This window comes from Apteryx mantelli, chromosome 12 (assembly GCF_036417845.1).
Source record: "Apteryx mantelli isolate bAptMan1 chromosome 12, bAptMan1.hap1, whole genome shotgun sequence".
Classification (NCBI taxonomy): Eukaryota; Metazoa; Chordata; class Aves; order Apterygiformes; family Apterygidae; genus Apteryx; species Apteryx mantelli.
Genome location: NC_089989.1, coordinates 12,909,828 through 12,934,030, shown reverse-complemented (window position 1 = coordinate 12,934,030; position 24,203 = coordinate 12,909,828). Strand labels below are relative to the sequence as shown.

General features: G+C 38.7%; 1 protein-coding gene and 1 long non-coding RNA gene across 7 annotated transcripts in view; both read left to right on the top strand.

The window, feature by feature from the left end:
• Positions 1-55: 55 nt before the first annotated feature.
• RFT1 (RFT1 homolog) lies at positions 56-21,845 on the top strand. Of its 5 annotated transcripts, none has more exons than XR_010885375.1 (16): positions 56-139; positions 232-317; positions 869-985; positions 2,935-3,124; positions 3,719-3,820; positions 4,719-4,853; positions 5,947-6,025; positions 7,239-7,289; positions 8,711-8,841; positions 10,080-10,224; positions 12,402-12,507; positions 14,488-14,737; positions 15,678-16,426; positions 19,997-20,052; positions 20,253-20,346; positions 21,781-21,845. XR_010885375.1 is itself a non-coding variant. In XM_067303249.1 (13 exons), exons 1-13 carry the CDS (start codon positions 77-79, stop codon positions 15,840-15,842), a joined length of 1,620 nt encoding a protein of 539 aa, XP_067159350.1. In that variant the 5' UTR covers positions 56-76; the 3' UTR covers positions 15,843-19,163. The 5 variants fall into 5 exon arrangements, 1 of the variants encoding a protein (XP_067159350.1); XR_010885374.1 differs by having other exon boundaries at positions 20,246-20,346; XR_010885373.1 differs by lacking the exons at positions 19,997-20,052; positions 20,253-20,346; positions 21,781-21,845 and adding an exon at positions 18,761-19,163.
• Positions 21,846-22,617: 772 nt separating this feature from the next.
• Positions 22,618-24,203, top strand: part of LOC136993168 (uncharacterized) — a 42,234-nt gene continuing 40,648 nt past the window's right edge. Inside the window, exons 1-2 of one of the 2 annotated variants that reach the window (XR_010885370.1) lie at positions 22,618-22,933; positions 23,101-23,301. This is a non-coding gene — a long non-coding RNA (uncharacterized lncRNA). Of the gene's footprint in view, positions 23,302-24,203 lie in introns of both variants that reach the window. The other variant, XR_010885369.1, reaches the window with a different exon arrangement.

The window sequence follows — 24,203 nt, the reverse complement described above, 5'->3', positions numbered from 1 at the left end:
TGACGGGATCGCGGCGCGACGGCGGCAGCGCCGCCTCCCTCAGCGCCGCGCCGCGCCGGGCGGGGAGCGGCGGCCCATGGCGTCGCAGGACGCGCTCAGGCAGACGGCCCGGCTGGCCTCCTCCAGCGCCTTGCTGCAGGTGCGGGGCCGCGCCGCGCCGGTCCGCGCTGGGCGGGAGGCGGCGCGGGGGCGCGGCGGCAGGCGGCCCCGTGCGTGTGTGTGTCTCGGCAGGTGCTGTCCCGCGGGGTCTCCTTCGCGCTGAACGCCTTCACGCTGCGCCACCTCTCCAGGGAGCTCATCGGCGTCGTCAGCGTGAGGTGCGCGCCGGGGCCGGGGCAGGGCTGGGGCCGGCGGTGCGGGCCGCGGCAGCGCTGTCTGCTCTTGCGGGGCTCCCGCGCCTCCTCGTCGGCCGAAGCGCGGCGGGGCGCGGCCTGGCCTGGCCTGGCCTGCCTTAACGTTAAACCCCGGCCGGCAGCGGGGAAAGCTGCGCAACGCTGTATTACGTGCTGCTGCCGCAGATCTGACAGCTGTGTTGTCGCCCTGTGGCATTGCTGAAGTATTCTTGCTATTTATTATCTTACGCAGTTGTTTTCCTGCCTCCTTAGAGGCGGTGGCAGTTTTCCTTGTGTCCCTGCAGCGTGGGAAGGTTTCCCCTGCGTTCCCCTTGGGTTAGGTTTGTGCATCACGCGGTCTCCTGTGACAGTTTGGTCTGTAACCGCGCTGCAGGAGCAGTTCTGACCCCAGGTGATCTCCGAAGGTCCCTTCCAACCTCAGTTGTTCTGTGATGCTGCGAACAAGCTCAGAAACTATATATATAAAGGAATAATTCTCTTTTTCTCTTTTTTTTTTTTTGTCTCATCTGTTTTAGGCTAACGCTACTTTATTCAACCGTTCTATTCCTAGCCCGGGAGGCATTTCGCAGAGCTTGTCTGAGCGGAGGTGCAAAACGCAACTGGACTAAAACAATTAATCTACTGTGGTTCACGTAAGAGACCTTTAAAAATTTGTATTTACTCCTGGCTTTTGTCTGAGAAATGAAAACAAAATGGAAATAAGTATTTAGAGAGACAATTATTTCATAACTGAGCCACTTAGTAATCTCGATCCTATTTTCAGGACTGATACAATGGAAGTAGTCAGCTCTGTTGTTTTTACCATTTATGAACTTTTTTTTTCTTGAGTAAGTGGGCATGTGTCTTGCTAAAGGTGCTACCAGGAACCATTAGTTTTGTCACTTTGACTGGATTTTCATTTATGCTGTAGTTGTCAAAGGGACAAACCTGTTGCCCAAATATATAGGCTTTTCTTTTTCTTTACTTGCCTAGTCTTATTTCTTTATTACTCCGTATGTGTTTGTGAAGGTATATTTGAATTGAGCTGGAGAACCAGTTTGAGCTGGGTTTTTCTTCTTTTTTCAGAACTATTTTTGTCAGTGTGTAAGCCCTGATCTGGTTTAATGGCATGGCAGCATAATCGTTTATGTTGGGTTGGAAGAAGGGATGATGCGAGGATGAAAGTGAACAGCAGAGAATAAGTAGGACTATTTCTTCCAACAGCCGTACAGTTTTTATCTAAGAACTGGGTATCTTAAAGTTTACATGAAACTGCAGCTAGAGAGTCTAATCGCATATTCTAAAGCACCTAAATGCACCTAAACTGATTTTTATGGCTGGTTTGCTGCTGGATGCACATCCCTGCTACTACTTCTCTGTCGGGTCTAGCAGCTGTGCAGCAACAGGTTGGGGAGTCAGTTCACCTGGCTGACATGGTGGAAAACTAACTCTACAAGAAAAAAGAGTAGTTTTCCATTAGGTTATCTAGCTGACTTTCCCTGGAACTGCACGGTTATTAGATCTGGCCCAGCCCTGGGGGGCTGCGTGTGGTCATCTGCATCCAGGGATAAGGAGGAGGGATCGTTCCATTCAGGGATAGCTGCTGTTAGTCACTGCAGTTGTGGCATGGATTACTTTAAACAGATCCATTCTCTTCACTGTGTGTGGTTGGTTTTTTTTTTTTTTTTTTTTTACAAAGTTCATTTTTCTGCTATTTGAATGCTTTTCAAGTGGGTATTAAATGATACAGTTCAGTTAGCAATGACTGTGTGCTATTTATTCTTTTCTCCTAGTGAAGCGTAACTTAAAATGAAGATTAACTTTCTTGAAGGAAATGAAAACCTAAAATACCTTAGGGATGTGATAATGGGAGGGTGAACTAAATCCTGCTGCAATGGTATAAAACTTTCTGCCCTCTGCCAGAGGCTTTGTGTTCCAGGAGCAGTGTCAACAGAAGGTAATACATGTCTGTGCTCTTGTGCATCGCTTGGCTTCTTAGCTGCAGTCACTAATCGAAGTAGCTTTGAGCTATGGTGTAGCAATGTGAGCTAGCATACCTGAGGTGCAGGCATGCATTTTCTTCTGCTAACTCTGCTGTCCCTCTCTGGAGAACCAGTGATCTCTGGAAGCGTGAGACTAGCAGTTGGAGTGGTGACATTGTTAGCTGTTACACCAAGATTCCCCAAAGCTTGTCTGTCAAGTCCCTGGTAATCATACAGTACTATAAAAAACACAGGGCTAAAACATTTAAGTAACTCTACAGGCTGATATGAGACCAGAATTGTTCAGAAAAATATAAAATGTTAGATAGTTGACCTTATTCTTAAGTAGGAAGCAGACAAGTCAGAAAAATGTTTTCTCATCTGTGTCTCAGAAAAGAATGTGCAAAGATGTCCATTACCAAAAAAAAACCCACCCAACCCACCACAAACTCAAACAAAAACTGAAGTATTCTTGATGTAGTTGCAATAGAAGTGAATTCTGTAGAGCACTTTTTAAATTTTTTTTAAAATATGGCAATATGTGAAGTTTTAATCTAACTTTCACTTTTTTTCTTGCTTAAGTATCACTTCTATTGATTGCTTTTATGTTAACTTTTTAGGGTTCCTCTTGGCATTTTTTGGTCTGTTTTCTTGGGCGCAGTCTGGCTACACTTGCTTGAAGTACCTGATCCTACTGTCGTTCCTCATTATCAGGCTGGTGTAGTGGCATTTGGTCTCTCTGCAGTTATTGAGCTTCTGGGAGAACCTTTCTGGGTTTTAGCACAAGCTCATTTGTTCATAAGACTTAAGGTTAGTAAAGCAGGCTAAGTATACGGGGAAAAAAAATCCTCTCTTTCTCTATTGAAGAAAAAATGAAAAGTTAATGCAAAAAACAAATTCCCTGACTAGACGTTTGTATGTTCAAGCACACTAAAACACATCAAGTTTAATACTGTGCAACTTGTAACATGAGTGCGTACCTGTTAAAGCAAGGAAGTTAGTTTATTTAGAAACTATCACCTTACTGATTATTGAATATGTAATTATGGGTTTTAATTGGGGGGAGAGGCATACAGCTTCCGCAGTTTTGCATTTCAATTGATTGTGAGTATTAAATTGTGAAATGCAGCAATTGAGAACATGACTGTCTTGAGCAAAATTTTCTCCCTTGTATCCTGTACAAGGGATTGGGAAAGTACAGTGAAGGAATTGTGAGACACAAGAATAGAGGATTTACAGAGTAATTGCAATCTAAGATGACCAATTCAGCAGAAAGAAAACTTTGCAGTAAAGTCCCGCTGACTTTTTATATTCCTTCTACATAAGTTGTGTGTGAAATGTGTTTTAAGTGTCTGTATGTGGTTAAGCTGGCAGAAGATAAAATTTGTTTTCTTTTTCTTAAAGGTAATTGCTGAAAGCTTTTCAGTATTGTCAAAATGTGTTTTAACGGTTATTTTAGTAATTCTTTATCCTCAGTGGGGCCTCTACATCTTTTCCTTGGCGCAGGTAAGTTTCCTGTGTTCTTTTTTTCTGTAAATTCTTGATTCATCTGACTTTTTTTTTTTAAAATTTTCTGTTGCCTTTGGCGTTTAGCCTGCTAAATAACATAGAGGAGGTGAGAGAAAATGCTCCTGTGAGATTTAAGATGCAAGTCTCATTGTGCTGATACTCATTATTGACTTGCACTTTGACCCAGATCAACTTGAGAGGTATAAGAAAGCCCTGTGTTCTGTGTATGAGGACACATTTCTGCAAATAAGGTTATGTTATTCTATGTCAGCTTTATTTTAACTTTTTTCTAAATCACTTATACATTCTAATGCTTGAGGAGTCTGCTCATCAGCTGGCTTCAGTATTAATTTAATGTTTGACTTGTGTTCTGCTGTATAGAAGGTGATAATCAGAAGGTAACAAGTACTTCTTGCATCTGGTTGACTTAGGTTAAGACTTTTTCTTTACTACAATAAAGAATGAATAAATTAGCTCCTGAAAAATAGATGTGGCCTGTGCATTATCAGATCAGCTATACCATGCTGGCTGTGGTATATAGCTTATGTAGACAGTAGTTGCTCTGGCAATTCCCCCTGACCCCCATCCAAATGAATAATTGCTTTAAAATTGGGCTGAGCATATCATAACTTTGAAAATACTGAATAGAACATAAAAAAAAGCTGACGAAGGGCCAGTCATGATGCTAAACTGTTGATTAAAAACCCAATCAACTGCATTCTTTTTTTTTCTCTCCTTGTTCGTTAAATTAATGTCTTTAGCCTAACATTTGACAGGGGTAAAAACTACTTAATACATTCTCTTCTTTCTGAATTTGGCGTTCTAGTATGTAATTCTGCATTTGTAAGTTAATTTTGTATCACTGGTCGTCTTCTATCCTTTCTTCTCCTTCCAGCTTTTATATACCAGCATTCTGGTAATGTGCTATGTAATTTATTTTATGACATTTCTGGGATCTCCTGAAGCAACAAAGAAGTCATTTCCAGTTGCTAGAATGAAAGCTCTTTTACCTAACTTGGTAGAAGATGAGGTTGGTCACACAGTTTATTTCTTAATTTTACAGTCTTTCTTGGGGAAAGTTTTGAAAATTAGTTTGAGGCACTGGAGTTAGTAAGTGTGATTCTTGAGGATCTCTCTGAACTGTGAAAGAAATGGCTGCTTAAGAATAAACTATTACATAAAAATTCTGATATTAGTAGCATGTTGTATTATTTATACCTGGGCCGAGTGCAGTGCCAAGGGAATGGGCTGTTTGCACAAGCAGGTGACCACTCCTTCTTCGTACACCTTGCGGTCCCTCCTGCAATGGGCAGTGCAGCCGGCACAGCTGCTACCCTCTATTTTCCCCTGTTCTCTTCTCCTGGTGAATACATCCCTGTAGCTTGGCAAATTGCTGTGCCGTCACCACTCAATTTCTGTCAAACATTTAAAGCCTTGTCAGAAAAATGTAATGATACTTGTCCTCTTTGTTTTTATGGGGTTGTTGGTGACATGTACTTTGTTGTGAAGATACTAAAAGGTAAGTTGAAGGTGGAACATCTGTAGTGTGAAGGGGAAAGGCCAGGTGTCACTGCATCAGAGGCAGGGGAGAGATCAGAACCATGGATTCTACCACAGATTTTAGTATTTACTGTTTTCCACAAAATAAACACTATGGTGCCCAGAGCCCTAAAGACACTTAGATATTACCATGTACTCTCAGGAGGAAACTGGGCAAGGGAAGAAATGAAAAGCCATAGTGAGGGAAGAAGACCTTTTGAAAAATTTACAAATTGAGGTCATTCTGGGTTGCTAGACTTGCTGGGACGGTTTGAAGAGTGGTAAGATGTTTATGTCTAGAATGAGAGTAAGAGTTGCACTGGCCTGATAAACAGTCCCCCCCCCCCCTACTTTGCACTGAGTAATCTTTTCTGTAGAAAATTTCTTCAGGTCCTGTAGCTATCTGCAGCAATAGTAATTTTCACCAAAGGAAAAAGTGTTACTCAGCCAAATCAGAGTGAGGTTTGTGCTTGAATTTAGCTATATTTTAGATTAGTCATGAGTAACGCACTGTCTTTCTATTTTGTAATTCTACGTAGTAGTTTCAGTGATGCTTATTACATTTCAGTACTACTTTTTTGCAGACTTTTGTTAACTGGAAAGAGGCACGATTGACTTGGAGCTTCTTCAAACAGTCTTTCTTGAAACAGATTTTGACAGAAGGTGAGGCTTAATATATAGGTGTGATGGAGAAGGGCCAGAGCAAGGAGGGGGTTGCTGAGACTGGAATTATAGCCTGCAGCCTGCCTTTTGCCTGTGTGCAAGAAACGGTTGGAAGGAGGGGCGGTTGGAAGGAGGGGCGGTTGGAAGGAGGGGCGGTTGGAAGGAGGGGCGGTTGGAAGGAGGGGCGGTTGGAAGGAGGGGCGGTTGGAAGGAGGGGCGGTTGGAAGGAGGGGCGGTTGGAAGGAGGGGCGGTTGGAAGGAGGGGCGGTTGGAAGGAGGGGCGGTTGGAAGGAGGGGCGGTTGGAAGGAGGGGCGGTTGGAAGGAGGGGCGGTTGGAAGGAGGGGCGGTTGGAAGGAGGGGCGGTTGGAAGGAGCCCAAAAGCTGGATAAATTGCTGTGGCAACAGCAGCCAACTTTTGGCTGTTTCTTCCTCAGAAGCGATCAGGAAGTAGGTACGTGCTATGCGTACACACTTCGGTTGGTTCAATGTATTTGGGACTTCTGGAACTGTTTGGGCATACTGCATGTATATAGATAAGCTATAATTATGTACAGCTGGGTGGGCTTCCATGATGAGGAGACAGGCCACCCTGCTGTGGTGGGGCACCAATGTGGTCAGCTAATGCTAGCCTGTTCTCTGCTCTGTGTGGGGAAGAAAACAAACTTAAAAAAAAAAACCCCAAACCCCCCAGCCTTGTCCTAGAAATGGATGATAATTTTTATATTCTTTAACATTATGTCAAGGTAATACTTGATTTGTGAATGTATTTATGAAACTTTTATACAACTTTCTTAGATAATAAATATCTTTTAAATGACATTTTGAACTTAAGCTTATTTTTAATTCCTTACTTCCACTGTCCTCGAGTATGTTGTAGTATGAGCTGGTGACATTTTTCTTCACTGAAAAGGCAATAGAAATCTTTAAAGATGAACAGATGAGTGGAAAATAGAGATGCTAATGAATAATATACTAGTTATATAGTTGACTTGGAAGTTGAGAAAGCTGTTGGGAGGCTGACTTTCAGAGAAGTTGCCACCAGCAGATGTTTCCAACCTGAATGATGCTTTTGAGGGTCTTCTGAACCAGCTGCTGTCCCATTTGACCTTGTCTCTTGAATCCTTAGTGTTGGATATATCTGAATAAATATTGGGAAGGTTTTAGAGACTACATTCGGTGCTTGCTGTTAATGTCTGTGTTTTGAACTTGCAGGTGAACGATATGTGATGACTTTTTTGAATGTGTTAAATTTTGGAGATCAGGGTAAGTGCAATGTTGTTGTGGAATGGTGGTGCAGTTAAGTCCCTGTTTTTGAGTTAATTCTGAAAATAATTTACAGAATTTAAAAGCTAACTTGAAAATCTGGGAAGATTTCAAAACCTTTGTGACTTTGAGGTACATGTCAGAGAATGACTGATAAATGGATATAGAAGAGAGAATTTAAGGTACTTGGTTTTAATTTAATTTTTCTCTGGATCAAAACTTTTTAATTAGGTATAAGATACCTTTTTTTTTTTTAAATCTTCATTAGTAGGGGTCTAGTACTATCTGATGCATTACATTTGTATTTGCCTTCATTTTTTGTAATTGTATTTGTTTTCTTGCTGGTTTTTGTCATCTTTTTGTATCTGTTTAGCTGCTGTTACAGGAAGAATGTTAAAATTTTCTAAGAACGTTTTGCGTTGTTCATAGCATTGCATCTCAGACTGAGTTGCATTCTGTGAAAAGATTCATTGTGATTATGCAGTAATGTACGGCAGCAGCAATTCAGATGCCTAAGTTGGCAGCATCTCAGATCTTACCACTTAGAGAACGAAAATAGGCCATAATTGCAGGCCCGCTCTTAGAAGTTTTGTGGCTAGTTCAAACTACTCTTAATTTTTGGCAACAGTATGTTCGCCTGTAAATACTGATGGAGCGTAAAAGCTTGCTCCCAGGAACTGCAGCTGCTTACCATCCTCCTTTCCTGAGGAACAGTTGAGCTGCCTCTTACTCAAAGGGTTTTTAAGAGACTGATGAGGGCAGAAATAATTGTGTTTTCAAACCATTGAGAAATGGTGGTTCCAAGTCCGATGATACTGTATTATTTTACTGTGAACATGTAAAACGCTTATCCTTATACCCAGCTCCATATGCTATGAGTGATTGTATTGTAGTAATATGCATAGGTGTCTTAGTAGGTTTGGAGCAGTACTTGGCATCTTACTGAGGATGGAAGTGCCAGTAAAATGTTGTACAGGATTGCTCTTCCACCTCAGTGAATGAAAGTAAAAAGAAAGAAGAACCTTACATTTAAAGATGGATATCTTTCTTTTGTCCTGTATTTAGTAAAATCTTTACATTCCTCTTCCCATTCAGTGAACAGAATCCTATTTATCAAGGTCTTTTAACTTCCAATACAGTAGGAATTTTAAGTGTATTTTGGTGCTGTTGCTAGATTCACGTCTCCATAGTTGATACTCTTGCTCTAGCTCTGCTATCTGTCTGTGTGCAAACCTTGTGTTTTCAGGGTGTGGTTGCTGTCATTCGTCAGAATTTTTAGGGAATACCACTTCTAGGTGACACCAAGGTCCACTTGTTTTCTTTGTTCAGTGGATATGTTAAATTAGAATATGCATCTTTGTTACAGACTTGGAATTAAATTGGTTCTTAAAATGAGTTGTTGGTATCCTTTCTTTTTAAAGGTGTATACGATATCATAAATAATCTTGGTTCACTGGTGGCCAGGTTTATATTTTTGCCTATCGAAGAGAGTTTTTATGTCTTTTTTGCTAAAGTATTGGAAAGAGGGAAGAATGTAAAGCACCAGAAACAGGTATGTTTCATTAAGATTAATTAAATGTCAAATGCAGCTTGCTTTTTGTGTCACAGAGAGGGACTGACAGAAGTGTGTGTTTAAATTTTTGAGGATAGAGCCTGTTAAAGTTGAAAATAAAAACTTGAAGCAAAAATGAACAACAAAAATGAAGTGAGGCTAGACCAAACAAAATGAAAATAGGTAAAATTCTAACAAAATTGAAATTAAGGTATGCAGTGGCATAATACTGCATTATATTCTAACTGATGTTAACATCATCTGCTCTAAATAGTATGATGTAAACCCTTGTGTACAGTGCATTTTCAGATGTACTTAGGCAATCATATTGTAAAAATACCATGTTTTCATGATTTAATCTAACAAATGAATGCCTTTTGAAAATACTTGGCTTACGAGTATAAGTAACTTGTTCGTATTAAACTGTAATGCTTCCAAAGAATGCAATTTTGAAAAGAGAGGAATTGGAGTGCGTTTTACTTGAGCTTTTGAATTTATGTAGAATAACAGAGGTTTATGGTAGGTAATGTAAGAGCAAGGGGTTTGTTCTGTGGAGCATTCATGCATGCTCTAGGTAAGAAATACTTGATCAAGCATGAAGTTCAGCCTGGACTTTCTCCTCGTACTGCACTTGGATAACTTTTTCTAGTAATCCTAGTACTTGCACAGTAGCACACAGTTAAACAAATCCCCTGCTTTAGGTTGTTGGTTGAGTAAGGAAGGCATATGTAACATGTTCTATATGCAGTATTGCACACCTGGCAAAATGACTTAGGAGTTTTCACAGGGTATCTAGTGTCAGCTGCTTCCGGGAATGAGGCAGGAGAGCTGGCAGGTTACTTGTTCTGCTGTAGCAAATCCTGCAGTCCTATGCAGCAATAAAAACCTGACTCTCCTGCTAGCTGAGATTGTGGCCTTAGGCAAGCGCAGTGCCTTTCTTTACAATTTACTAACTTTTTAGCAGGGATGGAGCAATGTGCTGTTTGCCCATCTCCTTGAGCAGACATATTGATGGCGAATATTTGCATAAAGTTTTGAATAAGTAAGCTGTAGAACAGAATAAGCATATAAAAATTTTTTGGAAGTTAAGACAGTGTGTATTGTTAATTTAATACCAAAGGATAATTTTGACACTTCTCTGCAGCATACAAACTGATTTTTTTCCATTAAGCAGCTTTTCTTTGTGAAAATAACTTATTGTATTGTTTCTGATTCATGTAATTGACTATTTTTTTCAGGATGATGTTGCTACGGCTGCAAGTGTGTTAGAATTGCTGTTGAAACTTGTCCTTCTGATTGGCCTTACCATCACAGTTTTTGGCTATGCCTATTCTCAGCTGGCTCTGGATGTTTATGGAGGCTCGATGCTCAGTTCTGGAACAGGTAAAGATTTATAGAGCTGGCAAAGTAGCAATCCTTTCTAAAGGGAAACTGTAGCAGTTATGAATTCTTGGGTAAATCAGCCGTTCTGTCTATCCGAGCAAGGTCATCTCAGATGAAAAGGAACTTAAAATATTGAGTCCTAATGAGGAACTGAATTATACTCTCTGTTATTACCTGTTCTTGTTTTGGCTAAATTGTTTTGTTTCTTTGTCCTGTTGCACACATTTAAACTTGGAATATTTTGACTTTCTCATCAGAGCTTGTGAAGTTTATGGAAGCTATAACGTTGCTCAGCAGCAGTATTAATGGTATCTGCAGGTTTGCTTACAATGAAGAATGAAGAAATTATCTTGTCTTGGGATCCAGAGCACTTACTCTTGGACATGCAGTATAATGACGATTGCATGGCTGCAGAGCGCCCTCCATTCCACCTCTGTAAACTCTGTTGTATCTGACTCTTAAAAATCTTGGGTTTGTTGCTAGTTCCAGTTGAAGCTGATCATTGCTGTGTTATTCCAATAAAATAATGGAGCATCCCTCACAAGACCGCCGTGTGTGGACTGTACAGGATAAAATTGAGTTGTGCAGAAAACAGGATCGTTTAGGCAGATGGATGAATGTTGCAGAAACTGTTACATGTGGACTTTTATGTGTGTGTACCTGCCCTTCATTAGAACCAGTGTAGCTTTTTAATGATAACCTGCTTTCATGACCTGTTAGTTGGTGCTCACAGAAATTTGTTTGCGTAAGTCCTGTTGAAATCAGTGATTTAACTTGTCTGATTGTAGAACTAGTCCCTTCATTATAGCATCTTTAAATATGTAGTTATCTTATGTTTAAATGGGTTGAAGAGCTCTAAGTAAGTGTGGTCGGGTTTGGGGCTCTACCTTTCTGAAATTTTGTGTTGTTGGAAAATAATGCATTTAAAGGATTGTATGTATTTGACTACTCAATAATGCAAACTTGTGAACTCGGCTGTTGAAGTACAGATCATAACCAAAGAATCTATGCTTCTATCTAGAAAAGATAAAAACTTCTTGTACTGCTAAAATATGTAATGATAACAATCTCACTATAGTTTTGCATATTAAGAGATAAGATTTACAAATCTGTCCAGAGAAGCAGTCAAGCAGTTAGTAGGCCACCTGGGATTTGCAGATGGAAAAGCAGAGGTTAGTTACTTCTTCCTGAAGCATAGACACACAAACTGGGGTTTTCTCAGGCTCTGTCTTCTCTGCATGTTTCTGTTTCAATAGTAGTTTGTCAATTGACTTATATTAGCTCCTGCTAGAAGATGCAATCATCCTACTGTAGCTCCTCTTCACAGAAGCTTTTTGTCTTCCTGCATGGAAATTTGTTCAGTAGCAGAACCCCTTTTGCTGGCTTGGTTCCTTGCCTCCTGGGTGAAGACCTAGCAGCTCCTCTGTGGGACCAGCTTTGGTGTTGTTTCTGTCTGGAGACTCTGCCTGTCCTGTTGCAGGAGGCTTCTAGTCCGGCTTGCCTTTTTCATTTCACATACGTCTTAAGAGAAGGTTACAGGGAAGATGAAGCATGGTGTGACATAATATTGTGTTGAAGACAGTCATGTATGACAGAGCTCTGCACCATCAAACAATGTCCTTGGGATGTTACTTAGTGGGTATTAAAATAAATTGCAATTACCTTATTCATTGTTAAGATCATCTGAGTTAGAGTAACTCCATGAGACTTTTTTACTTTTAAATGTTAAGCATTTAGATATTTCTGCTTATAACATCAGGCTTTAAACTCCAGCATGTTGTTTGAAAGCTGATGCCTGATTTGTATGGTGATCTTAAGTAAAATCATGTGGCTGTGTAACCGAGACAGTTTTCAGTACTTCTCTCCTGTCTGTTGTTTTGAACTGTCTTGTCACTAATACATGGAGATATATTCTGTTACTATAATAATGACTACTCTGGTGTATTTTGGGTTTTATGTTTTTATTTTGCCTCATTTAGTTCATTGATTTTCCTGTAAAGATATCTAGGCTTGATGCTTGTCCAGATGAACTTGTTTCCATTATCATCAATGATAACATTACAACTTTTATCTCTTAGTATCAGTGAATGTAAAAACAATTTGGTTTTGTAATAGATATAATGGTATTAATGGTACATTAATCATTTTCATGTGTTTTTTTTTGTTTTGTTTTTTAGGTCCAAGTCTCCTCCGGTGTTATTCTTTATATGTCCTATTTCTTGCTGTCAATGGAGTAACGGAATGTTTCACATTTGCTTTGATGTGCAAAGAAGAGGTAGACAAGTAGGTAACAGTAGCCACTAGACTATTGCTGTAGTTAATCTTTATATGATTCTCTTGGAGTTCAGTGTCTAAACAGAGAACTGTTGTTCTGCATGAACGTGTGTTTGGAAACTAACTTGAACTTAGTTTTAAAGCAGACTGTCATTTAAAACTGTCGTTCAAATCTCGTAACTATTAAACAGTTTCATTTATTTACATGTGCAATTTCAGAAATACTGCATATCAGTTGTTCCGAATGACCTAAACTGTAGCTTTTTTCTTTCTTTTTTTTTCCTCTCCCCTTTTCCCCTGACTATATCCTGCATCTGTGCCTAGGTGGAGCAAAGCTGGCTTTTGTTGAAAAGAGAAAGAGGTTGATTGTTTCTTAATGCTTAAGATTCCTCTGTGTTCTCTTCAATATGAATGAAATTGAAAACAAAATCTTTTGGTTCTGTGCCCTATAGGCAAGGACTTAACAGCTGTAAAGATCTACTCAGTCTCGTTTTACTTTAAAAAACGTGCTGCTGTTTTTTTGTTACAAATACTATATTGCATTGCCTATTATGTCTTAGTTGTGGGTAATTTTTTGGTCTTGAAGGTGGTGATGGTGATGTTTCTCAAAGTATATTAATATTCATTTTATGGAAGGCTTTCAAACTTTATGTATTTGGAAAAAAATTAACTGAAGTACACTTTTCATTATCTCTTTTTTGACCTGTTTCATTCATGTAGCATTTTGTAAATTTAGAAGAGTTAGTCCCCCAAATGTTAGAAATTTTTTGAAATACAGTGCCAATGAGAGGATTTATTCTTTCCCTGCTAAGTTTTTTGTTCTTTTTCATCTCATCAGACATGGCAAAGAGCAAAAAATCCAAACGGAAGTAATGTTTTAAAACATATAATCTCTTGTGTGAAGCCTTCATTATATTTGGTGATACTAGATCAAATTTTATAGAACTGAATTTTCTTGAGCCTTGGGTCAATGTTAAGTTTGGTAATTTAATTGAGCTCTTATTAACTGAAACTTAAGAAATGATTTTGATACTATGATTAGATTTCTTGAATGAAAGCTTGCACTGAAGCAGAAGGTTAGCTCAAAGTACATTAGTGAATTTGTCTAGCCTTCTTTTGGGGAATTGCAAATGTGTTTTGGAGATGTCAAATTTGAAACCAGTTCTACTGCTGGGAGTCAGGAGGTAAGCTTTAGAAGTATGGTGCAGTACAATATTTCAACCACACTGCTCATTGCTAGTTGTATAAAAGTCCATCAAATTTCAGGAAAACAGCATTTGCAGTATAAGTCTAGTGAATCTTCCTTTAATTTCCTAGCCTGGATGCTTTGGGTGTGACTGTAAGATTAATAGGATATGGAAAAAAGGGTTAATTTCTCTGGTTTCCCAAAGAAAGTCTGGTTCCCCCTGCAATGCTGCTATCAGACTTTTTTCAGTTCTGTAGCAGCTGTCCATTACAAGACCATTTTAAAATTAATTTAAATGAGCTGTTTTCCACAGGCAAAGAAGTACCTATTTTAGATTGACAAGGTCTACTTTCATTACCCCTTTAAAGTGTGAACTTGTCTTCAAAGCCACTGTTCAGAGCAGAACCTGAGTAAGGTTTCACCTTATTTTTGAGCATTATTTTTCTTTTAATAGCTACTTAATATAACATAGCACAAAAACTTCAAATTTTTACAACCATTGCAAACTATTGTTACTAAATTTGACTTTCAGATGTGATTACAGAGTTAACTACTGAAATAGAATTTCCCTCACATAATGGTAGTGCTTGGTTTTTATTTGTAGGATTTTCCACTCTTCCAATGAAATTTTTTGTTACCATCTCGGTTCTCAGATTTGTCTCTATTTCCATTAGAAAAGGATAAGACAATTTGTCCATTCCTCTTTTTAGAAAATAAATTGTGGCATTTGTTTTCAAATATACATTTAGTAAATAAGTATTATAACTGGATGTGTTATTTAAATTGTTTCATCTTTTCCCTAGGTATAATTTTGTCATGCTGGCCTTGTCATTCACATTCCTGTGCATCTCTTATTTCTTGACCCATTGGCATGGCAGTGTAGGATTTATCCTTGCCAACTGCTTTAATATGGGTATTCGAATAGCTCACAGCATCCACTTTATCTATGATTTCTTCAAAGAAAGCACTTGCAGACCTTTGTCAGGCTTGCTGCCCTCACCACTTCTACTACTTGTTTATATCATAAGTGGAGCAATTACCGTTTTCTCAGAGGTAAGTATCTTTGTCAGGTTTGCTTTCACTGTGAAAATTAATGTCAGATGACTTGTGTTTCCACAAGCAGTGAAATTAAATTATCAGAAAAGCTCATTGATCATAGGCTGGAAGCCTTTCACTACAGGCTTGCAAGGCTGCTTATATCTATTAAGAGACTAAATGAATACATGTGATATATTGAACTTCATCATGTGTATATTTCTACATGATACGTAATTACCTCTGCCACCTAGAGAAGGTGTATCTGACAAGAGAAATAAAATTTAGTGTATTTCTACTGTCTATAGATGACTTAAGCTCCTCAGTTTTTTAATAAGACTTGAAATCTTGTAGTAGAACCATTAAAAAATAATAATAAAAAAAAGCAGTGGGGAAGGGGGGGGAATGATGAAAACAGAAAATTGCCCTAAAATTGTTTATCAGACTACTGGATCATATTTGGACAGACCGATTATTACAGAGATGGTAGCATTTCAATGTACAAGAGCTTGACAAATTTAAATCCATTATGCCTTAAAAAGGAGAGCTGTATATTTTGGAATGGAAGATTTCCAATGGGATTTTTGTTAGAATATAGTTTAATACCTTGCTGCAAAATGGCACTTATGTGGACCAGGAGAGTTTTTCTAATGTATCAATGTATTTCTACATGGCAAATAAGAATAACTTCCACATTTATTAGGTATATACTGAATGCTTATTTTTTGCTGTTTGACAGAAATTCTTTTTCTAGCAAAACAAGTGTCGTGACTACCAAAGGTAATTTTTACTGTAGGATCAATGCATGTGGCAAATCTTCCTAGCAGCTGCTTACAGTGCTCGCCTTGATAATGTTGGTAGCATGATCAAGAGAGGTGTTGGACCTTTTGTTACTGAGATGGTTTATCCACCTTGTGCTGACTAGTTTTCCTCCAATTGCTTGTTGCCTTTGTTGTAGGTATTCTTCTGCTGCGATAAGGGTTGGATGGCAAGGCTGATTCATATCAGCGTGGGAGCTCTGTGCCTCGCAGCAACCATCGTTACTATGTTCTGCACAGAGACCAAGCTCATCGGCTTTGTCAGAAGCCAGTTCCTCTCACAGTACATGAAGAAAGGAACCTAAAATGCTCATGTGCGGAACAGCTCTTGTGCATGCTTGCAGTGAAGGGCTATATTTTTCCACGTAAAATATGTGCAGAAAAATGTTTCCATATGAATTTCTTAAAACCATCAGTACTGGAACTGAAATGGAAATTTTTGCCAACTGAATACTATTTCCTCTTCTAAACCAATCAGTACAGTGAAAGAGAACTGAGTCATTTCTTTGAGGCTGCCTGTAGAAAAGAATGATGCACAATGTGCTCTTTGGTGAACGAGTAGCCAGGATGTATCTTTCTGATGTAACCTAGTTGAGACAGAGTTCACCTGGGGAGCTTCCATTCTTACCAGTTGGGCATACATGGATGAAGGCATTGCATGCCTTACATCTTAATTAAGATGTTATTAAGAAAGCCCTTTCAAAGTTGGGCTAACTGGTTGGAGAAGAAATTGTCTGACATGAAAAATGCCGAAGAACGTAGCATTAGAGCAAGGACCAATAACCCTGTAACTGCTGTTGAACTAGAGCATAGAGTTGAGTGCAGAGAAATTGAATTATCAGTGTCTTGAAGTGTAAAGCAGTGAACAGAAAGCTTCTGACATCTACAAGTAAGTTAATAGAACACACTGTGTGTCCATGCTAACTATGCAAGTTTATGTATTTCATTCCGCATATCCATTTTTGAGGGTATTGATTGTCAAAAATACCACGCAGCCTTGACTAAATAATAAATATAAGGGGGTTTGGGGCTGAGCTTTACAAAAGGCACTGGTAAGTACAGTCGCACTGAAGCTGAAGTTCTAGAAGGTTGAGTTAACCAACAATCTTCTACTCCATTGTTTTTTGCTTTTTATCTGAGATTTTTAAATGCCAGCATGAACAAATTCTTGTCTCAAAGTGACTTTTGCTTGTCTACCAATTAGACATAATAATGTCTAATAAGATTTCTTTCTGGCAATTGTGCATATGCATACTGAGACTTTTGTTGCTAGACAGAAAATGCTTCTTTTTGTTTCAACTAGATTTTTCTCGTCTTGTGCATTTACTTGTTCAGTCTTAAACTTTGTTTTTTTGATTGTTGAAAAATTTGGACATACTAAAGCTATAAAATGAGATACTGGGCTGCTGTTTTATGTTTTACTAAGAGGTATATTCTAATGCTTATCTAAGATCTGAATTTGGCAGTTTGGGACTGTGCAAATGGCAGGTTTTAATAATCAGTGTTCCCTTTGCAGTGTTTGGATGGACCAAAAATGTCAAGTGATGGAAAATGTGTGCTCAAACATGTGCAGTCTAAAGATTTTAGTCTAATTACACGGCTGTCCAAGAACCATGGAGTCGCTTAAAGAACCCTTTGCTGTAATGGCATTGTGGAATTCACCTTAGTAACCTTTGCTCACAGAGAGAAATGCTTTCTGGTGTCACTGTATTCAGTTTGGCACTGTTAGAAATATAAATATTTTTTAAGCTCTAGTACTTAAAGGATATTGCCAGAGACATTTTATATGAGAATTTGATGACTGAGAGGTCATCCTAGAGAAATCAACACATAAAGGTGGGAGGAAAAGGAAGGTGCCTCTCTTCAGCTAGTGGCGTTACTTCTTTTGCCTTGCTGGAAGGTAGATGGAAATTTGTTAGTTCTTCTGAAATTGTTATGAAATCTGTCTGAATGAAATAAACTGGACGGCATTCTGTACTGTTATGTGAATTTGGTAGGGTTTTTTTGCCTTAAAAAAAATTTTTTTTTTTTCTTCTGACTTGCCTTGCAGCTTTTTTCTTGCCTCTGCCAGGTATGGAGCTTGTTATAAAGTACAATTCTATAGATTGCAGAGGGTTAAATTTTTTTTTATTACGAGCTACCACTGCATAGAGTTGCTTTACCTTTACCTCTTAGGTCATAGTTTAAAAACACAAAGGAGTTGCATGTAAGCATTATTTTCAGGCTGTTTTTTCTTTTTTCCATACAACTTGGGGACCTTATGGGAACATCTCAATCTGTAAAGTAAATCGTATGTTTCCTGGGATGAGAAATTTTTGTGTAGCCCATCAGTTAATGTGCTCTGAAGTTTTCATACAAAATGATCTTGAATTCGTGCCGTCCTGTCTAGTCTCGTGATCCCAGTTGTACAGTGATACTACTCCTGCTGCTAGTGTTGTCATAAGTAAGGCAATGGTGGGATCTCATTGTTCAGACAGTGGGCTGTCTAGCCTGATAAATCTTGTTTAAAATCAATGCTGTGTATGCACTTAAAGGGAAATTATTTCATAGTATATAGGAAGTATATAGTAGTTTGATTTCATAGTGGAAAGGCTTATAAACTTCTCTTGCTTCTCAACAAGTGGAAATGGAATTTCTTATTAATCAGGAAGACATTTATGGTGGCTTAGTTATTGCTTATTTGCAAATTAGGGATACATTTCTCCTTTGAATTGGGTCTGTAAGAAATTTAGTGTTTTGGGTTTTTTTGTTTGTTTTGGAATATATTTTATGTAGCAGGAAACTGCAAGGGGGGGGGCAGGAAATGTAGACCTCTGAAGCTGTCCCCTGGTTTCTTATGCATCTGTGTGATCCTTAATGTGAAAGCTGTTAATTGCCTGATTTGTAACAAGCAAATGCTGTCAAACTCAGGGACAAAGTTGGAATTAAACTTGCCCAAATTTCCTTTGTGTTTATGGTTCTGTCCATTGAAGGCAACGAAGGAGCGATTGTCTATAAATATCACGAAGCTGTTCTGTAGTTTTTCCCTGAAATCCTTTGGTTTAAGCCGAAAGAGGGTTATATTGCTTCTCTTTGGAGGAAGGGGTTATAATTTCATACATCATATGACATGTTTAATTAAACTTAAGGAATGACATTCAAACAATTGTAAGATACAATGGCTATATAATAGGATAACATTAAATAAAGTTGGTCTCCCTTATATTTTGTCTTTGTCTTCCAGTTACAGGCTTGTTGGAGTACTATTTGGTGCAGCTGAAGCTCAAATTTGATGGGATTTTCTAGACTCTTTTACAAATGAATTAATTTATTAGCCTAGAAACTTGCATACTATTTCCTAACAAACACAAAGAGAAAATTTGTAATATTTTATAAGAAGTGGCACCTTTATAGCCACTTTTTTTTCTTCTTTCCTTCTGTCAAAATATGTGCTGATATGAGTTGGAATGCCTTTGGGTGGTGGTTTTTTTTTTTTTTTTAAATGTTATTTTGGTAGATAATGTTTAAATGGCCAAGAATAAACTTGATACTTAATGAAGTTTGTCAGCTAAATTACACTGCAATTGGCAGTATAGATGGACTGTTAGGTACTAACCAAATATTAAACTGTTTTTCTTTGTTTTTTCTTGTGTTGTAAATGTGTTTTACCTATACAGAAGAGTCTTGCTTGTCTCTGTTACTTTTAATGCAAAGCATCACGTAAGCTTATTCTTTGTTGGTAATGTGTGAAATCCTGTAAAAGTTAAGAGGCTTTTGAGGCAGACAGAGGCAGGCTGGATATCGTTCCTATTTACTGTTATTCTGCCTGTGGTCCCAGGGATCAAAATCCTTCCCATGAGTCCTGATCCACTCAGTTCACTGGAACATGCTAAAACTACTTTAGATTGAATCCAAGAAATTGACTTCCAGTTCAGGACTTAATAGTCCATGATGTATAGGGACGCCTCCTTTAACAGTTTGAGTAATGGCCATAGAATATTTAATGCAGTACAGCCATTTTGGTTTTATAGTGTTTAATCTGCTTTTTGTCATCTACTTTGGATAAAGTGAGCTAATAAATGGGAAGCAGCATTGGCTTGCAGAAGCAGTTTCAATCTGGCTTGTAGCTGACCTGGCTAATTTCTTAAATCAGCTGCCTAGGGAGAATTTCAGAAGACTGTTCCTGGAATTTGTTTTCTATAAATGCAAAACCCTTGATTATTATCTCAAAAGTACAGATATAAATAATACAGCAACCATAAGAGAAAGATTGAATGAGGTATTTAAATAGCAAGTCATTAATGAACTCGGGCATAAGTGGTTGTTTCTGCCTCACTGTTATACTGGGAGATGGTGCCAGGGGAATTAAAACAGCAATAAAGTTGTGCAGAAAATTGAGTGTAGTGGAAACTCTCCAATAAATTGTATTACTAGATAGGAAGTTTCATCCATGCAATGCAAGATTTATTCTTTGTTCCAGGCCAACTGATTGCAGATATGAAAGCTGCTCTCTGGACCTGTGTGCTGCTGATCAAGGTAAAAGGTGGGGAAGAGCTGGTGTTAAGGAGACTGCGTCCTCCGAGTTGAGGGAAGGGGCTTTTGTTTAATCAAAGAGAACTTAGGAATTTGGTTCTTGAGAAATCTAGCTGTTTTGTTTGTTTGGGGGCTGATTTGAGAATTGGAGTAATCTTGGAATTTATGGAATGAATTCTTATATCCCACCTCTGAGACTCCAGGGGTCAGATGCTTCAGAGGAAAGTACAAGAACACCCTGTAGCGCATGATTAAGGAAACTTGCACGACTGGAGAATTTCTGTGTAAATCCATACTGTGAGTGTAAAAAGTTCCTGACTTGTCTGTTTTCCTTTGGCAAAGTTCTTGGTATCCGCTATATCCTGCAGTTGTACTTCCACAGGCTGCTTACCTACAGCTTTGTCTAATCAACTCCTCTTGTTTATGCAACCTGATTTCAGGCAGCTGAATGCCCAGTACTGTTAAACATTGCTTTAGAAAATTATCACAGGAACCTACATGATGTTGAAATTTGATATGGGAAGGTAGGATTAATGTTGTAAATTTGAGGAAGGCTTTGGCGGATAATCCTATTTCTTTCAAACATAAAAATCAAGTTATTTTGCATATCAATACATATATTAAAAAACGCTTTTTCACAGATATAAGGCTACAAATTATGGCTCCTATATTCTCTGTTCTCATCTGTTCAGCTCAATGCACAGTCTGCCCTGTGTCTTTGAAGAAGCACTGTTATAAATGTTAGTGATTGTAGTTCAGAATTGTAGCTTTCACAAGCTACAAGGACAAAACAGAAAATGCACAGCAAGACCATCTCTGCTGCCAGCTGAGCTGTTATCACAGCAACTGTAATGTTCTTAGCTGCTCGTTTGGGGTGGATTTTTTTTAACCTGAAAGATCCAAACAGTCTGTTTTCATTTGATTCTAGTTAGTCCTGTAATGCAGTGAATGGCTGAAGAACACAAGCCTTTACCTTTAATATTACCAGAACCAAGCAGTGATAATTTCCTCAATAACTGCCACGTTCACCCTGCAGAGTACCTGATCAGAGTGTTTTCTTGGGCTCTATTTGGCATCTCTTTGGCATCGAGAGTTATGTTTCAGAAGCTGACATGGACCAGTATCATTTCCAATTGTTTTGATGTGGCATCTGTGTCTTATTGATGAAGAAGCTTTGATAGGACAGACTTGGCCAGGCTATGCCAGGTGACCTCAAAGACAGAAGATGAATCCTGTAACTGATCCAGTCACTAGCATAGGTGTAGCCAAGAGTGTTTTTAACAAGGGCAGTGTATGAACACTGAAGTACTGAACAACAAAACATGTTAATCAAACAAAATTGTTAGTCTTGGGACAAAACTTCCTAAAGGAGCCCTGCAAAATGAAAGCTAGGAGATGAAGAACGTGTGTGTTCCCTGAGAGCTGCTAACGGGGAGGTTATAATGATGTACAGCCTTTTGTAGTTGCCAGCTTTTAGGTGAAAGCTGATGGTGTGTGTTTCTTTACTTTGTTGGTAATTGAATCCTCTGTGAAGGGAAAAGGCTGTAGAAAAATAACTGTAATTCACAGTACTCCGAAAACAGTGTTGCACTCGATCTCTTGGTAGATAGGTTGCAAACAAGGAAACGCACATTGAAAGACTGCAGTGATATAAGATTCTTTAAAGCGATGCTCTTGATATAAAGGGAGAAATCTGTTAGTGTTGATCTGGTTGTATTTTTATTTTGTTAGGTCTTGTGATGGCCAACTTGCGTATGTTTTCTTTCTGGGCCCAGGTTTGCAGTCTGTCTGATGGAGGAAAGGTATAATGTAATCACTGTAAAATAAAAAAGTTGTAAATTCTTTCTAAAATGATCTTCAGTCTAGATCTGATCTGAAGACATTAAAATAGGTGTTTATTACAAATAGAGTTTGTATCTGATTGCTGACATTAGTTACATATTTCAACTATACCTTGCACTTGTTTGTCACTCAGATCATCTCTAGTATTCTACCACATCTAGATTCTCAAGAAATAATAAAAAAAAAAGAAGAAAAATGAAACCGCTGGTGAAATAGAGTAGATCATCTTTTTTTGTGGAAAAAAAATGAAATTAAGACTTTAGCTTGATGGTTAATGTACTTCAGTAGGCATGAATTATGGCAACAGATACAATGTCGATTACAGTTTAGCACCGATAAGAGGTGCTGACTCGATATTCATGTAAAGAATTCCCTGAGTGTGAGTACCCTGATAGCAGCCGGTTCTAATTAGCTGGCTTCTGGATAGTGCTTAAATCTGAACTTTGAATTTCTTTTTGTGTATTTTGTATTTCTTGATGTTTGAACATTGCGTTTTTTGTGATGCCCTTTTTTATTTTTATTCTTTTCCCCTTTTTAAAATTGCCCTCGTTTTAAAGATAATATTGAAAGGGGGAGGAGTGTGCTTTTATTCTTTTTTTAAAATCTGAGGCTTTTTGAAGCATATCACTACATGAATAGATCTGCTAAGAGATAATGACTTTGTTCAGCACAGAATACAGGACTCATTTGCATTCTGACAGTACTATGTAAATGTGGTTTATTTTCATTACAAGCTTAAAATGAAGTTTGAAGTTCTCCACATCTGATGTACAGCTGGGCCATGGAAACTAAGTGCAAGGCATGCTCAAAAGCGTTAGCATCTGGAGGGTCTAAACAAAAGAGCAATAGGAAGTGCTCTGTTGCATTTTGGGTTACTCCCACAGAAGGACGCTTGTGTTCTGCAGTTTGTGGATCTGATGGTTCATGCAGTACCTTGAAGGAGAAATGAACCCTTTCACGTTGTGATGCTTGCAACTGCACACTGTTGCAGTGAGCTGCATTCATGGAACCCAATGAGTATACAGTTTCATATGCAACTAAGGTAGGATATTCAGTTTTCCTCTTGTATTTGGAGGGGAGAGGTAAAACAACTCTGGTTATGTTTTTTTTTTCTTTCTTTCTCAGAGTACCTATTTAGTCATGGTAAGCAAGCCTTTACTAGAGCTCCATTTGTATGTTGGTTTGCTAACTAGGTTTCTTGGTTCACAGATAAGTCTGTCTTCAGCATGGCTTATTTCCAAGGAGTTTTATGGGCTTTATATTGTTATCTCCCTGCACTGAGAGAGCAGAAAGGAAGGCAAGCAGGAAGACAAGTGTGTTACATCTATAACCCACTTAGACTGAAATAATTGAAGCTGTATAGTGTAAAGATGAAACAAATTGAGAGATATAGCAGTCCTTAACCTGCAGGTAAGTTCTCTAAGTCTTTCTAATCTAGTAATAAATGAGAAGTGTGCTTTCTTCCTCATGATACACTATGGAGAAAGAGCTTCAAAAAGGGAAGACTGTAACAGAGCTTGAGAGAAGACTGCAGTCTTGTGCATGACTTCATGAATGCAGGAATATCTCAGACTCTTGCTGCCTTGTGGCTTCTCCCTGGCAGACAGAGGAGTGTCACACAGTGAATCAATGCTGTTCCAAGGAGATGTGCTTATGTCTTGGACAGCAACTGAGGCGCAGCAGTGCACTAGCTATGAGAAAGAGCCTTGTGATGACCCATGGATTTCTTCAGTTCCTTATTTGTTTTTTGTTTGATTGCTGAGGCAGCTCCATTTGTATGTTATTTCATTCCTAACCAACTTCTGTATGTAGATATGGTCAATCTCTCTCTCTCTCTCTCTCTCTCTCTCTCTCTCTCTCTCTGTGTGCTGAAAAGACAACCTAGCCAATCCCAATGTAAAATTCAGTGCATCATCAGGGTCTTGCACTGAGCTGGAATGAGGAAACATGTTGGTCAGATAACTGAAGATCACATTATGGCCTCCTTGCAAGGAATGGCAATAGGGAGTGATGAGAGGAAACTAGAGGGAAAGCCGGCAGGAGGTAGTACTTGTGCAAGGAGCGTGGCATTCCCTGTGTATGAGGAAAGCTGTTCAGTCTTTGAGTTACTTCTGTCTCTTTGAACATGTTTCTGTCACTGCAGATAAAAGCTCTGAGCATGTATCTGCACAGGTGCTTCTCTAGGCAACTGGTGGAACGCTCCTGGAAGAAGCAGAGTGTGCCCATGAAGTAGAGTGTAGCTTGCTACAGATTGCTTGTCTTTCTGCTTTGCTGATCAAATAGGTTTTTATTTATTTATGCATTAAAATGCA

What these genes read in the sequence shown, in the direction of transcription:
- RFT1 (XM_067303249.1), top strand. Translation starts at nt 77, where the DNA reads ATGGCGTCGCAGGACGCGCTCAGGCAGACGGCCCGGCTGGCCTCCTCC. An exon ending in GAAACAGATTTTGACAGAAG is followed by an intron (nt 6,026 to 7,238) that starts GTGAGGCTTAAT and finishes TTGAACTTGCAG; the next exon opens with GTGAACGATATGTGATGACT. An exon ending in GTTAAATTTTGGAGATCAGG is followed by an intron (nt 7,290 to 8,710) that starts GTAAGTGCAATG and finishes TTCTTTTTAAAG; the next exon opens with GTGTATACGATATCATAAAT.